This window comes from Halichoerus grypus, chromosome 1 (assembly GCF_964656455.1).
Source record: "Halichoerus grypus chromosome 1, mHalGry1.hap1.1, whole genome shotgun sequence".
Classification (NCBI taxonomy): Eukaryota; Metazoa; Chordata; class Mammalia; order Carnivora; family Phocidae; genus Halichoerus; species Halichoerus grypus.
In genome coordinates, this window is record NC_135712.1 from 93,342,896 (window position 1) to 93,356,737 (window position 13,842).

At 34.3% G+C, this 13,842-nt stretch overlaps 1 protein-coding gene across 2 annotated transcripts in view; it reads right to left on the reverse strand.

Moving 5' to 3' along the window:
• The window catches only part of PRKCI (protein kinase C iota), a 68,449-nt gene that overhangs the window by 17,299 nt on the left and 37,308 nt on the right, over positions 1–13,842 (reverse strand). For both annotated transcript variants that reach the window (XM_036118360.2, XM_078069341.1), the window contains 6 exons: positions 13,083–13,168; positions 11,640–11,780; positions 9,088–9,142; positions 7,932–7,990; positions 1,337–1,513; positions 809–906 (listed from right to left, as the gene is read on the reverse strand). In XM_036118360.2, the coding sequence (XP_035974253.2) occupies positions 809–906; positions 1,337–1,513; positions 7,932–7,990; positions 9,088–9,142; positions 11,640–11,780; positions 13,083–13,168 (616 nt within the window). The remainder of the gene's footprint in view (positions 1–808; positions 907–1,336; positions 1,514–7,931; positions 7,991–9,087; positions 9,143–11,639; positions 11,781–13,082; positions 13,169–13,842) is intronic.

Consider the following 13,842-nt stretch of genomic DNA (forward strand, 5'->3'; position numbering starts at 1 on the left):
GTGTTGATACACTATGTTATAGACCTGAAACTAATATCACACTGTATGTTAACTAACTGGAATTTAAATAAAAACTTGGAGAAAAAAAGTATTTTTTAATTAAGAAAAAAAAAAGAAAAGAAAATCAGCAAGGCTTAAATCCAGGAACTTTACATGTCAGGCTTAAAATAAATAAATAAATACAGGAGAGAGCACATGAAACCAAGATCCAAAATAAGGCACTGTCACTTTGCATTTTAAATACTACAGAGACCAGTTACAACACAGAGAGCATTCTATAGATTTACCCTTAACAAACATTCCAGGAATTTGGTGGAAACAAAGGGTAGTTGGAGTCGAAAGCTGTTTAATCACAGAAGATACAAGAAAATAAACCAGCATAATTGTGTAAACTGTGTCTTCTATTTGAAAGTAGTACCACTAGCAATCCAGAGCCTCTCACTCTCACCCCAATTTTAGCATTTGCAAGATAAGTCATTTTCAACTGTCACTTAAGGTAAAGAAGTTAGGATTTCTCCCTCTACTTAAACTTTAGGAAACTTTAAGTACTAAAACTAGAATCTTGGAGATATTTATGACTTGGTTTTTTTTTTTTTTTTTTGCCTAAAGTGGGTAATTTCCTAATGCCACTCCAATGTTAAAATGATGTCACTGATTGGAGTCTGAGTAGTAGGAAATTTTAAGCATAGTACTGTTGTGTCCATCTCCACGTCTTCCACTTCAGGCTTACAGTAGAAAGCAGCTGTCATTGTCTAATATACCAAAATGTGTAAAGCCCAGTAATTATTCCATTATCTTTCAATCTTACCTGCTTTCTGTCTGAAAGCAAGAATGCAGCCCAACAAGAAAAGGATGATTGGATGCCTGCTCAAAAACATGCTTCTCCGTCTGTACCCAATCAATATCCTATTTTAAAATATGGAAGAAATCTATGTCAAACTGAATTATCATCAAAACTATGATAAATTTGTTCTTAGTAATTCATTTACCACATACGCAATTAGTAACTAGGCTAAATACCAAAAGCACTGATAATCATGAAACAAGAGCTTATATACAAATAGAGAAACACCACCAATAAATCTTTCAGTATTATGAAACGGTCTAAAAAACTTTTACAAAGCTCCCGTACTTTCCCTTGATAATAATATGGTTTGATTTTTATTTTTTAAAAATCTAGTAATCATCACATTACATTAAATCTATCTTATGTAATCTGTTTGAAGCATATATTTAGAATAGACTGAAATTATAAGACACAAACATTGAGGTTTTCTCTGAAATAGTACACCTAAGCCAATTTAACAGTTCAGAAATAATAAATCATTGTGCTTACCTCATCATCGTTGACCAGCTCTTTTTTCACAACTTTCATTGCATAAATACGATCTGTTTTTTTCAATCGCACCAATAGTACTTTGGCATAACTTCCTCTACCTATTACCCGAAGCAAATCAAAGTCCTGAAGACCTAAACTGGATGAAGCTTTGCCACTTTCCCTGGTATTCATTGCCTGTTGAGAACATTTACATCAAAGAGTTATACCTAGAGGAATTTTGCATAATACATTATATTTCTAAGACCTGGTTATACCTATGATTTTAAAATATCTTCTGATTTAAGTTCTTAATAGTTTTTTCTTACATCATACGATATAATCTAACTACACAAGAGGTAGGATGAATTCATGAGTTGAGGTCAGAGGGATAGTGATAGGAAGTTGACATCTGAGAAGTGTTAAAGGGTATCTTAAGATCTGACAAATTTTGGGTCTGGAGGCAATGAAGATACATGAATTTTAAAAATGACACTAACTTTGATGACCGGGAGATTGGGAGGTACTACTGACAGAAAAACAACGTGTGCACACAGGATAAGATTGACAGAGCTGTTGAGATAATAGGCTTCCTTTTTCATCCTGAAGATACAAGCTACAATGGGATATCAAGATTAAAGAGTCTACTGGAAGCTTGATATATGACATCTGAACTAATGGGAGGACACATTCAGAGACATTTTTAGAAGCTATAGACAGAAAACAAGCATGAGGCAGCTTAACTAATGGAAAACATTTTTTTCTACACAGTACCAAGGCTCCTTTGCAATGAGAAAATTAGCCTTTTAATTCATTTACAACTAAAAACTTAGGCTTCTGGTAATTTATAGAGAAGACCGAAGATAATCTTTTTAAACATATCTGCAAAATCCTCCACATACAATCAACAGAAGTACCCATAAGAATTAAGTATGAATTTTCTCAAGTGAAGAGTATCAAGAAAAGCAAAGAGCAAATTTTAAGAAAAACGAGTAAGCACAAATCGGAAAAAAAAAAAATATTATGGAAACTGAAGGAGAATGATTTTTCAAGAGAAGGGTCATTTACAAAAATCTAGAAATAAAAATCCGATGTGGTAACAAGGATAAATAAAGAGGAGTGAAAGAAATCAGATTAGAGCAGATTAAGAAAGCACAGAATGGTAAGAAGATAAGGCAATATACAGACTTTAAATATGGTTAACTGGGAACTATAAAAGAGAATGACATGACTGAGTTCTGTTCTGCTAGCATTCACTCCCTCTGGATCTTACTGCTTACTTGCTCTGATGAAATAAAGCAAGCTACTTTGTTGTAAGCTGCCTTACAGAGAGGCCCACGTGCAAGGAACAGAATCCTGCCAACAATTAGGTAAGTGTGGAAGCGGCTTCTTCCCCAGTCAAGCTTTGAGATAAAAGCAGTCCTTGCCAGCACCTGTATGTGATTCTGGGGCAAAGGACCCAGATAAGTCATGCTTAGATTCCTGACCCATAGAAACTATGACATTATAAATCTTGTTGTTTTAAGTCACTAAATCTTGAGATTATTTGTTACATAGCAATTATCTAACATAAGGACTTTAAGGCAAAAAGCATTACTATAAACAGAAAGGGATATTTCATGATGAAAAAGCGTTAATCCAACAGAAGATAATATGATGCTAAATTTGTATGTATTTAATAACATGGCCTCAAGTATATAAAGCAAAAGCTAACAAAACAAACAAGGAACAGACAAATCTATAATGTAACCTTGTGGTTGAGAAAGAGCAAGCAGTCAGTGAGGTCACAGAGATGGAATAACATTGTTAATAATCTTGACCTAACTGACCTGTACAGAACCCCACACCCAATAACTATAAAACATACTGTATTTGAAAATACGTATGGAACATATACCAATGCCTATGTGCTTGGCGTTCAAACAAGTTTCAACAAAATTTAAAGGACAGAAATCACACCCAATGCATTTTCTGATTTGTAGAGGAATTAAGTTAGAAGTTAAAAAATTTTCCAAATATGTAAAAATCAGTATACTTTAAAGTTACGCTCTGATCAAAGAAGAAATCGTAATAGAGATTAAGATATACTTTACAGTGAATGACAAAAAAGCATAAGGAGATAATCAGAGGAGAAATCAATGCACTAGATTAGTAAATAAGCATTCAATAGAGAAGAACCAAAAGTTAGTTCTCTGAAAAGACTAATAAATGGATATCCCCCTGCCAAGAATGATGAAGAAAAAGGGAATGCACAATAAATTTTATCAGGAATAAAAAAGGATGTCATTTCATATTCTCAGAAATGGACAACTTTATGTCAATAAAAACCTAAAAATTTAGGTTAAACAAATTCCTAAGAATAACATAAACACAAGACAAAATAGAGATATCTAAATTGTCCCAGATCTATTCAGACATAAATTACAGAATTAAAATCCTTCCCAAAAAGAAAACTCCAAGCCCAGAGTGCTTTTCTGATGAACTTTTTATTTTTTTTTTTTTTAAGATTTAATTTATTTATTTGATACAGAGAGAGAGAGAGAGAGAGGAATCACAAGTAGGCAGAGTGGCAGGGAACGGCAGAGGGAGAAGCAGGCTCCCCGCTGAGCAAGGAGCCCGATGTGGGACTCGATCCCAGGACCCTGGGATCATGACCTGAGCCGAAGGCAGACGCTTAACGACTGAGCCACCCAGGTGCCCCTATTTTTTTTTTTTTTTTTTTTTTTAAAGATTTTATTTATTTATCTGAGAGAGAGAATGGGAGACAGAGAGCATGAGAGGGGAAGGGTCAGGGGGAGAAGCAGACCCCCTGCTGAGCAGGGAGTCCGATGTGGGACTCGATCCCGGGACTCCAGAATCATGACCTGAGCCGAAGGCAGTTGCTTAACCAACTGAGCCACCCAGCGCCCTCTGATGAACTTTTTAAAAAATATAAATAATGCAGGGCGCCTGGGTGGTTCAGTCGGTTAAGCGTCTGCCTTTGGATCAGGTCATGATCCCAGGGTCCTGGGATCGGGGTTCCGCATTGGGCTCCCTGCTCCGTGGGGAGCCTGCTTCTCCCTCTGCCTCTCCCACTCCCCCTGCTCGTATGCTCTCTCTGTCAAATAAATAAATAAAATCTTAAAAAAAAAAGAAAAAGAAAGAATGCAATCTTATAGGAATTCTTTTTAGGAATACAAAAAATTCCAAAATCATTTTATGACACCAAAACTAGGCAATCCAATTTAAAACAGGGAAATTACAGGTCAATGACTCGCATTAATATTTAAAAGAAAATAAAAAACAAAACCTAAATATTGGCAAATCAGATCCACCAGTATATAAAAGAATTATATATCATGACACACATGGAGTTTATTCCAGAAATGAAAAATAGGCTCAACAATTGAAAATTAATGAAAGTTACATATGATCAACTCCACAAATGTCATTAAATGTTTTTGATAAAATCCAACATCTTGTCATGATAAAGACACAAGTCTTAGCAAACTAGAAATAGAAACAAACTCCCTCATTTTGATAAGGGGTATCTATAAAATAAAAACCTGTAGCAAACATCAAACTTATTGATGAAATACTAGATTTCCTCTGAGATATATAACAAGACAACGATATCTAATCACTACTTTTCAACATCATTTTGGTCATCTGTAGAGGTCCTTGCTGATTCAATAAGGCAAGAAAACTACAAGTCTATAATATTTGAAAAGGAAGGAATGACACTTATTCACTGATAAGATGATCATACGTGCAGAAAATCTAAAGTTATCTATAGATAAGCTATCAGAATTAATAGGTAGCAAGGTGTCGGGATAAAAGGCAATTTAGGAAAAAAACCTTATTTCTATATAACAGTATTAAATAGACAATTATATTTTAAAATAATACCATTTACATCCAATACCTATAGTTCAAGGACTTTGAACACTATAAAACATTGCCAGAATTTAAGGAAGACCTAAATAAGTGAAGGAATATATCATGCTCATGGTTTGAAGATTTCATATTGTAAAGATGTCACTTTTTCTGAAATGTATTGATAGGTTTGGTTTATTTGCTTGATTTTGTGGAAACCAGCAAACTGATTCTAAAATTTACATGGAAATTCAAAAAGCCAGAAAGAGTAGCCAAGATAAGCCCCAGAACAGCAAAGTAGAAGAATTTTACTAGGTAGACTTATTATAAAGCTATAGTAATCATGAAGCATGATATCCGCTAATAATAAAATAACAAAAAATAAAAGAGAATCCAGAATTATATCATGCAATGAGCATATAATTGATGAAGAGATAGCTTTGCAGAGTAATGGGGGAAGGTACAGCCTTTTCAATATCTTCAATAACCTTGGGAAAAACAGATTTCTTAAGGCCCAAAAGCACTACCAAAAAGGAAAAGATGAATGTATTTCACTACATTAAAAATCAAGTACATCTATTCATCAAAAGATACAATTAACAAGGTGAAAATACTAGCCATAGAGTGGGAGAATATATTTGCAAATATAACTGATAAAAGGCTAATAATGTCAAGAAATACAAAGAAGTCCTTTAAATCAACACAACAAAGACCACTCATTTAAAAAAAAGACACCTAACTAAAAATGATACCCAATGGCCAATAAATATATGAAAAGTTGTGCAGCAAGGAAATGCACATTAAAAAACTATAATGACTACCACTACACATTCAACAGATTCACTAAAATTAAAAAGATAGACCATACAAAATGCTCTACAGATTTGTGGAGCCAATCGAACACACATTATTGGTGAAAGTATAAATTGATACAAGCACTTTGGAAAACTGTTTGGTATTATCTACTAAAGTTCAGTTACTCATGACTCAGGAATTCCACTAATTATATACCTAACAGAAAAGTTTATGTGTGCCAAACTCCACTTACAAGAATGTTCATAACAGCATATCATAATAATCCCAATGGGGGGGGATCAATAGTAAAATACATAAATTGAAACAATAGTGAAAATAAATGAAATACAACTACATGACACATGACTGAACCTCACAAACACAATATTGAGCAAAAGAAACCAGACACACACACAAACTACATACTATATGAATCCATTCATATAAAGTTTGGGGGAAAAGCAAAATTAATCTCTGGTGTAAAGACCATAGTGAGAAGGGGGTGTTAGTGACTGGAAGAAGGCACATGATGGGCTTATGGGATATTAGTAGATCCTATTTCCTGATCACGGTGGTCATTACACAGTGTCCACTCTGAAAATTCATCTAGCTATATACTCATGGTTTGTGTACTTCATTGTATGTCATTCTTCAATTTTAAAATATATTACAAATCTTGATGATACAAACAAATGAGTCTTTGGTAAACAACCAAACCAATAAACAATTAACAATAAAGGCAATGAGAAACTCCAAAAAGAACAAAAAGCTGTAAAAGAGTGTCAAGGATTGAAAAGAAATATTAGCAATTCATGGTGCTAGCAGAATAGAGAATTCTTTCCTTATTATTAGGAATTTCTTCTTTTGAATGATTCATTCAACTTGTGAACAAAATACGGAAGATGTAGTTACGGTTGCAGGACAGATTATAAACGTTAACAACCTTGGCAATGTAAAAATAAATATGTATGTAAAAGAGGAAAGCTGGAAGAAAGAGAAGGAATAGCTAAAGGAGAGTCAAGGTATTGACTTAAATAGAACAAAAAACTAAGATATGAGGTTAAATACGGAATCAACAGATGTGCTTCAAGGTAATACAGGAGTGAAGGAAGTGGGTAGACAAAACAACACTGGCTGTATACTGATAATTTGTTTTATCTGGGTAATGGATAAAGAGGCTTTGTTATACTACTCTGTTTACTTCTAATTACATTTGAAATCTTCCATAATAAAACGTTGGGTTTTTTTTTTTAAGGTAACCATGAGTAAAACATAATGCACCTATCAAACGAAAGAGAAGGGAAAAGGGGGAGGTACTGTGAACTAAATCTTGATGGCCTAAAATATATAAAGTTGGAAAACTGAAAAACGAGGTATAAACATTATAGGCACAACTACAAATGATTAAAAAGAGTTGCCTCTCAGAAGTCAAAGTGGGAGTCGAAGGTGTGAGGCATGATAAATCTTTTTTACTACAAGCTTTTTTTAAAAAAAAAAAAATTTTAATTAGACATTTTAATTAAAAAACCTATTGCTTTAAAAGCTGATCAAATGTTTAATAGAAAAAATAGCAGTTAAGATGCTTATCATTTATACTTTAAATAAACAATTAGCTCATAAGATGGAAGGATTTATAATATATCTTAACAATACTACCAAGTATTCTAAACCTCATTCTTAATTATATTTTTTAGGTTATGCTATCTTAAAATGAAATAAGTTATCCCTGTATGCTATTAAATTTTATTTTCTCTTGTTAAAGAAGAGAAGTTATCTCACCAGATTTAATTTAAATGAAATTAATAATTATTAGATTAAATCAGAATAAAACTTTAGCATCATTAAACATCATTCCTGCATTTTACCATTGATTTAAAATCTAAGCAAGTTAATTGTCATATTTTTTAACTGTCAAGTCTTATTAAAAAGCTGATGATGTAATATAAAATGAAACTAATTATCTTACCTCCTTTTCTTCACCAACTTGGTCCAAACTCTCATGACTTGAAGGATTATATGGAATTACTGAAAACACAATCCCAAACATGGGGGGAAAAAAGAAAAAAAAAAAAAAAAGAAAAACATAGCACCCATTAACTGAGTTTGACTTAAAATGTTCTCATGATTTAAGTTTTTCAGAATAAGTTTTCGTTATTTAAAATTGAGTATCTGTCTACTAGTAATAAATTGTATGTCTTCGTGAGTTAAATCCTAATCTTTAATGAGAGGGGAGAGCAAGAACCAATTAGCAGCCAAGTACTGATTTTAACAAATATTTTTGGTATTTTGAAAATGTTTCTCCTCTTCACAAATTAATCAATTCCTTCTATAAGGGTGACTCTATAAACCTTATTCAGTTATTTTAATATGACTAAAGCATAGAGATAGGTGCCTTTGGTTTTTACTCCTCACTTCCTTCATACTCAAAATGTTCCTAACTACCAAACCACATAGGTCAAGTAAAGAACTGACAAAGATTGAACTCTAGGTATCTATTCCTTAAAGCTACTTCAGGCAAAAAAACCCCCCACATTTCATATAACCAGCTTCTTGCATGAACAAGAAACTATATTCTGTCCTTCCAGAAAAACTCCCTCACCTTCCCTTTCTGGATTCATCTGAGATCAGTACGCTCTGCCCAGTTAATTGCTCCCCAAACTTCGCAGATATATATTTAAGGTTCTGTATCTATTTGACATCTGAGCTCACATGATCTATTTTGAATTTTCAATACTGCATCTTTGTGTCTTTTACATAATTTCACTTCTGATAATAAAGCTTTTAATAAAAACAGATCACCCAAACATTCAACATGACCCACAAAATCAGTATGTTTCATTGTTGAAAAAAACTGGTTTGCTCAATTTAAAAAAAGTCTTAGAAGAAATTTATCTGAATTAGAGAAAAGAGTCATTTGTTGTAGTTTACACAATTGTCTTCTTAAAATGCCAAAAGTATATGTTAAATATTGTGACTGACAGTACCACTGCAAAATAGGGTTAACTAACTTTTAATTTGGGAAGAACAAAACTGGTTTTAAACTTAAGTTAAAGAATCACCTAAAGAAGTCTTTAAATGATACTCTGTTGATGAACAATGGTTCCTGCCAGTGTCATTCTTACCTGTCTGTGCATGGTCTGAATGCATGGATGACTGGTCTATGGGCATCATTGGTTCCTGCAAACATTTCCAAAGACACAGTAACTTAGTGGCTTCTTTCTAAATCCCAATACCACTATAAATTCAGAAACATTATTTCAACGAGACACAGCATATTAAAATTTAAACTTGAAAGAATATAACTTGGGGTGCCTGGGTGGCTCAGTAGGTTAAGCGTCTGCCTTCGGCTCAGGTCATGATCCCAAGGTCCTGGGATGGAGCCCTGCATCGGGCTCCCTGCTCAGCGGGGAGCCTGCTTCTCCCTCTCCCACTCCCCCTGCTTATGTTCCCCTCTCTCGCTATCTCTCTGTCAAATAAATAAATAAAATCTTTTAAAAAAAAAAAAGAATACTCAAGAATATCAACAGTAACCTAAATAATGTTCACAATTTTTGGCCTTGTTTTTTTCCTTAAGATGAGACTTTCACCTCCCTAACGACAAACCCCCTCCTGAGCTTATATGAACTAGCTAAATAATTCTAATGCCAAAGAGCCACCAATAATAACCTACATTCACAATGTCCAAAGAAGATACTATGAATAAATATGGTGTACTCATTCTAGAAGACAATTTAGAAAGATGCATCCAGATCTTTTTTTTTTTTTCTTCAGGCGGGGTAGGGAGGAGACAGAGGGAAAGGGAAAGAGGGAATCCTAAGCAGGCTCCATACACAGCATGGAGCTCACAACCCTGAGATCATGACCTGAGCTGAAATCAAGAGGCAGATGCTTAACTAACTGAGCCACCCAGGCCCCTGCATTCAGATCTTTTTAAAAATGCATATCCTTTAAGCCAATAATTTACTTCTGGATCCTTAAGGAAATAGTAAGATTTATTTACCAGAAAGTTCATTTATGATTTTCTTTACAGGAAAATGTAGAAAACAGCTCAAATGTACAATCATGGGGAACAGGTTAAGTAAATTATGACATAGATATATAACAAAATATTATTCTAAAATTGATAAGGATATAGATAGATATGGAAAGGTGACCAAGATATAAAGTTAAGTGAAAAAAATGGGTTAGAAAACAGCATATATATCTCACTTTTGTTAAAAACTATGTAAAAGAATGAGACTCAAACATTATGCACATTCTGATAAACACTCCACCTTCTATGAAGCAGTCTCAAAAACAATCTACAAAACTTCTAGATCCAACTGTAATACACAGAAATTAAAGAGGACAGGGGAACATTTTAAACATAACCATAAAGAAGCAAAGAGAAAAATACTGTAACACTTCAAATGACAACATAATTTCTGCTATATTTAAATTTTAAGGAGTGGGGGAAAGAGAGAGAGAGAGATGGAAGAATCAGTAAGTTAAAAAATATCTAGGACACATATCAGTCAACTGCAGATATGGACTACATTTAGATCCTGATTCAGAATGAAAACTGTAAAAACAAAATTTTCACATTTATGAGGCAAATTAAATTTTGAACATTGAACAAGGAATTTTCTTTTTAGTTTTTAAAGAGTCCTTATCTTTTAGATTTGTTGCAAAATAATACAGGATGAAAGCAGGTTATATGGGTGGGGGCATAGCTGAAATAGGACTGGTCATGAGCTGGTTGGTACCTATTGAAGCCGGGTGACTGGTATACGGAAGTTCATTATACTTTTATATCTACAAAAATATTTAAAATTTTTCCATATAGAAAATCTTCCATATAGAAATTTTCCATATGGAAAATTTCAAGTATTTATGCATATAAATTTGCAAAGAAAAAGTTCTGGAAGGATATACACCAAAAGACAATTACCTTTAGACAGTAGATCTCATGGGGGATTTTTATGTAATTTTTCTTTATTTATCTATATTTTCTATTACGAACATGTTGTAACTGCATATTTAAAATAGAAAGCGAGGGGTGCCTGGGTGGCTCAGTTGTTAAGCGTCTGGCCTTCGGCTCGGGTCATGATCCCAGGGTGCTGGGTTCGAGCCCCGCATCGAGCCCCACATCGGGCTCCCTGCTCAGCAGGAAGCCTGCTTCTCCCTCTCACACTTCCCCCTGCTTGTGTTCCCTCTCTCACTGTGTCTCTGTCAAATAAATAAATAAAATCTTTAAAAAATAAGAAATAAAATAAAATAGAAAGTGAAAATAAAAATTTTAAATTCAAAAACTCCCCAGTAATCGCACACTTTAAATAGCAAACATGAAGCCTCTGACTGTTCTTACCTGATCTCTGTTTAGTGTAGATGCTAAAACAATGAGAGCTACAAACTAATGAGTTTATCTTAAGAGAAAAAAGTCTCTTAAATAGTTCTCCCTACCTCTTCCTAATTTAACCAGATTTTGTAGCAGATTAAATCAAGAAGTTAACTACATACCATAAACAAATTTATAATAACAATTCCAAAACTCACAATATGTCAACTGGACTGTAAAGTTACATTCTGTAACAACACTGTTGAACTGTGATTCCTTACCACCTCTGTATTTTAGCCCTCTGTCCTAGCAGTGTTACTGAAAATGTTCTATTAAAATAAGACAGTTGTGTCTTACCGGTGGCATAGAATGCCGCCCACATTCGATGGTGACAAGTTTGTGGCACTTCTTATGAACCAGGAGTTTGCAGTTGATGCACTTATATCCCTGACGTCCAAGTCCCCATATTCGGTCAGTACAGATGGCACAGTGGGCACGCTGGAGAGAGTAATTCAACAGTATTTTATTAACAAATAAAAAGTCATAATCATTTGCAACAGTTTGCTGATAAAATAATGAAAATAAGGGGTCAGTTTAAGTGTCTGAATCTTGATCTCGGCTCAGGGCATGATCTCAGGGTGGTGAGAATCTAGCCCTGTGTCAGGGCTCCATGCTGGGTGTGGAACCTGCTTGGGATTCTCTCTCTTCCTCTCCCTCTGCCCCTCCCACCCCATCTACTCACTTGCTCTCTCAAACAAACAAACAAAAAAAGTGAAAATAAGTGGCTTTCTTCTCTAACTCAATTCCCTTCATCATACATAACTTTTCCAAAGCTATGATGGTCACAGAAAAATAAACAGAAAAGAGTTTTATTTGCAAGAATGAAATCTGCAACCATGTTGTTTTCTGTTATAAGTTCAAGAATTTTTAGTCTTCACATAAACTCAGAGTATTGAAAATAGTAAAAGTGAATTAAACTTGAAAAACATAGGCAGAAAAAGCTATGCAAAGACTCCCAAGCAAACATAAACCTTCCAGACTGGTCAGAGGTCAAACCAAAGCCCTGCTCTCAGAGCAATTCCTGAAGTGACTTGCTCATTTCAAAGCTTTTTAAGTATCAGGGCTACTGGGAAAAGGATTTTGGGAACCTCGGGTCGTAGCTTTTATTTACGTGAATGAATTCAGAACATGGCACTACTTTTACAATGGAAATGGGGTCCATGTATTTGTAGGTATCAAGAGTAGTTAAAAACAATCGACTTCTTTCAAACCTTGGCTCTGCCACTTACTAGCTGTGTCATCCTGGGCAAGTTATTTAACCGCCCCACACCTCAGCTTTTCCATCTATAGAACAGAAATACATAGTACCTATCTCACAAGGTTGTTGTAAAGATTAAATGGGTCAATAGATGTCAAGCATTTGGAAAAGTACCTGGTACATAGTAAAAGCTAGGTAAATGGTTTGCAATTATTATTTTTGAAACAGTGGAAGTTAAAATTACACTAAAAGGTTTGCAAAATAAACTTTGCTTATTTTCTGGTTGTCTGGAATTATAGTAAAAAAGCCAACTTTCTTTTAGCTAAGGTAACTATATAATTCAGTCAGGGGTATTTTTAAGAGTGAAAGGAGATGCTATTAAAAATTACCTCAAGATAACAGGGATACTGCCCCAGGCAAACTGGGAATGTTGTCACCCTACTGACTCCTTTAAAAGGGAAAACAAGACTACCTTTCTTTCACAGTACTGAGGAAAAAAACAGTTATCTCAAATTATTAATATTTAACAAACTAAGGTTTACCCTGTTGAAACGCTTGGCTTGAAAAGTGTGGCCATTTGCACAATAAAGCTTTCTCCAGCGGCGTGCACCTCTGCGGTAGATGGATTCTAAAGAGAGATAAAAAGTTAAAAAAAGAAAAAAGAGCAACTGTGAATAAAAGTCTTTTTATAATTAAGTCTGTGATTTTTTTCATGATATTCACTTCAAGAAAAAAATATTCTGATAAAAACCTGAAAGTGAAAAAAATAAAATAGATTCACCAAGGGACTAAATGAAAACAAAGCCCATGGAGTAAAAATGTATTAAAAATTACTATTCAGTCTTCTCTATCTTTTAATTTTCCCAATTTTTGGGCGCCTGGGTGGCTCAGTCGATTAAGTGTCTGCCTTCAGCTCAGGTCATGATCCCAGAGTCCTGGGATCAAGTCCCGAATTGGGCTCCCTGAATAGTGGGGGAGTCTGCTTCTCCCTCTGCCCCCTCTGCCCCCAGCCCCCGCTCATGCTCACTCTCTCACTCTCTTACAAAAGTAAAATAAATAAAATTAAAAAAAAAAAAAATTTCCCCCAACCGTTAATTTTGAAAAATCTTAAGCCCACAGAAAAGTTGAAAGAACAGAATAATAAACAGCTGCATCCTTCACGTAGACTTACCAATATCTAACATTATGCTGCATTTGCTTTCCTCTCTATACACATGCCTTTTTTACGTCTGCATCATTTAAAAGTAAGTTGCAGATATAACACTTCACCCTTAAACACCTAAGTATCCACTCACTGCCTTA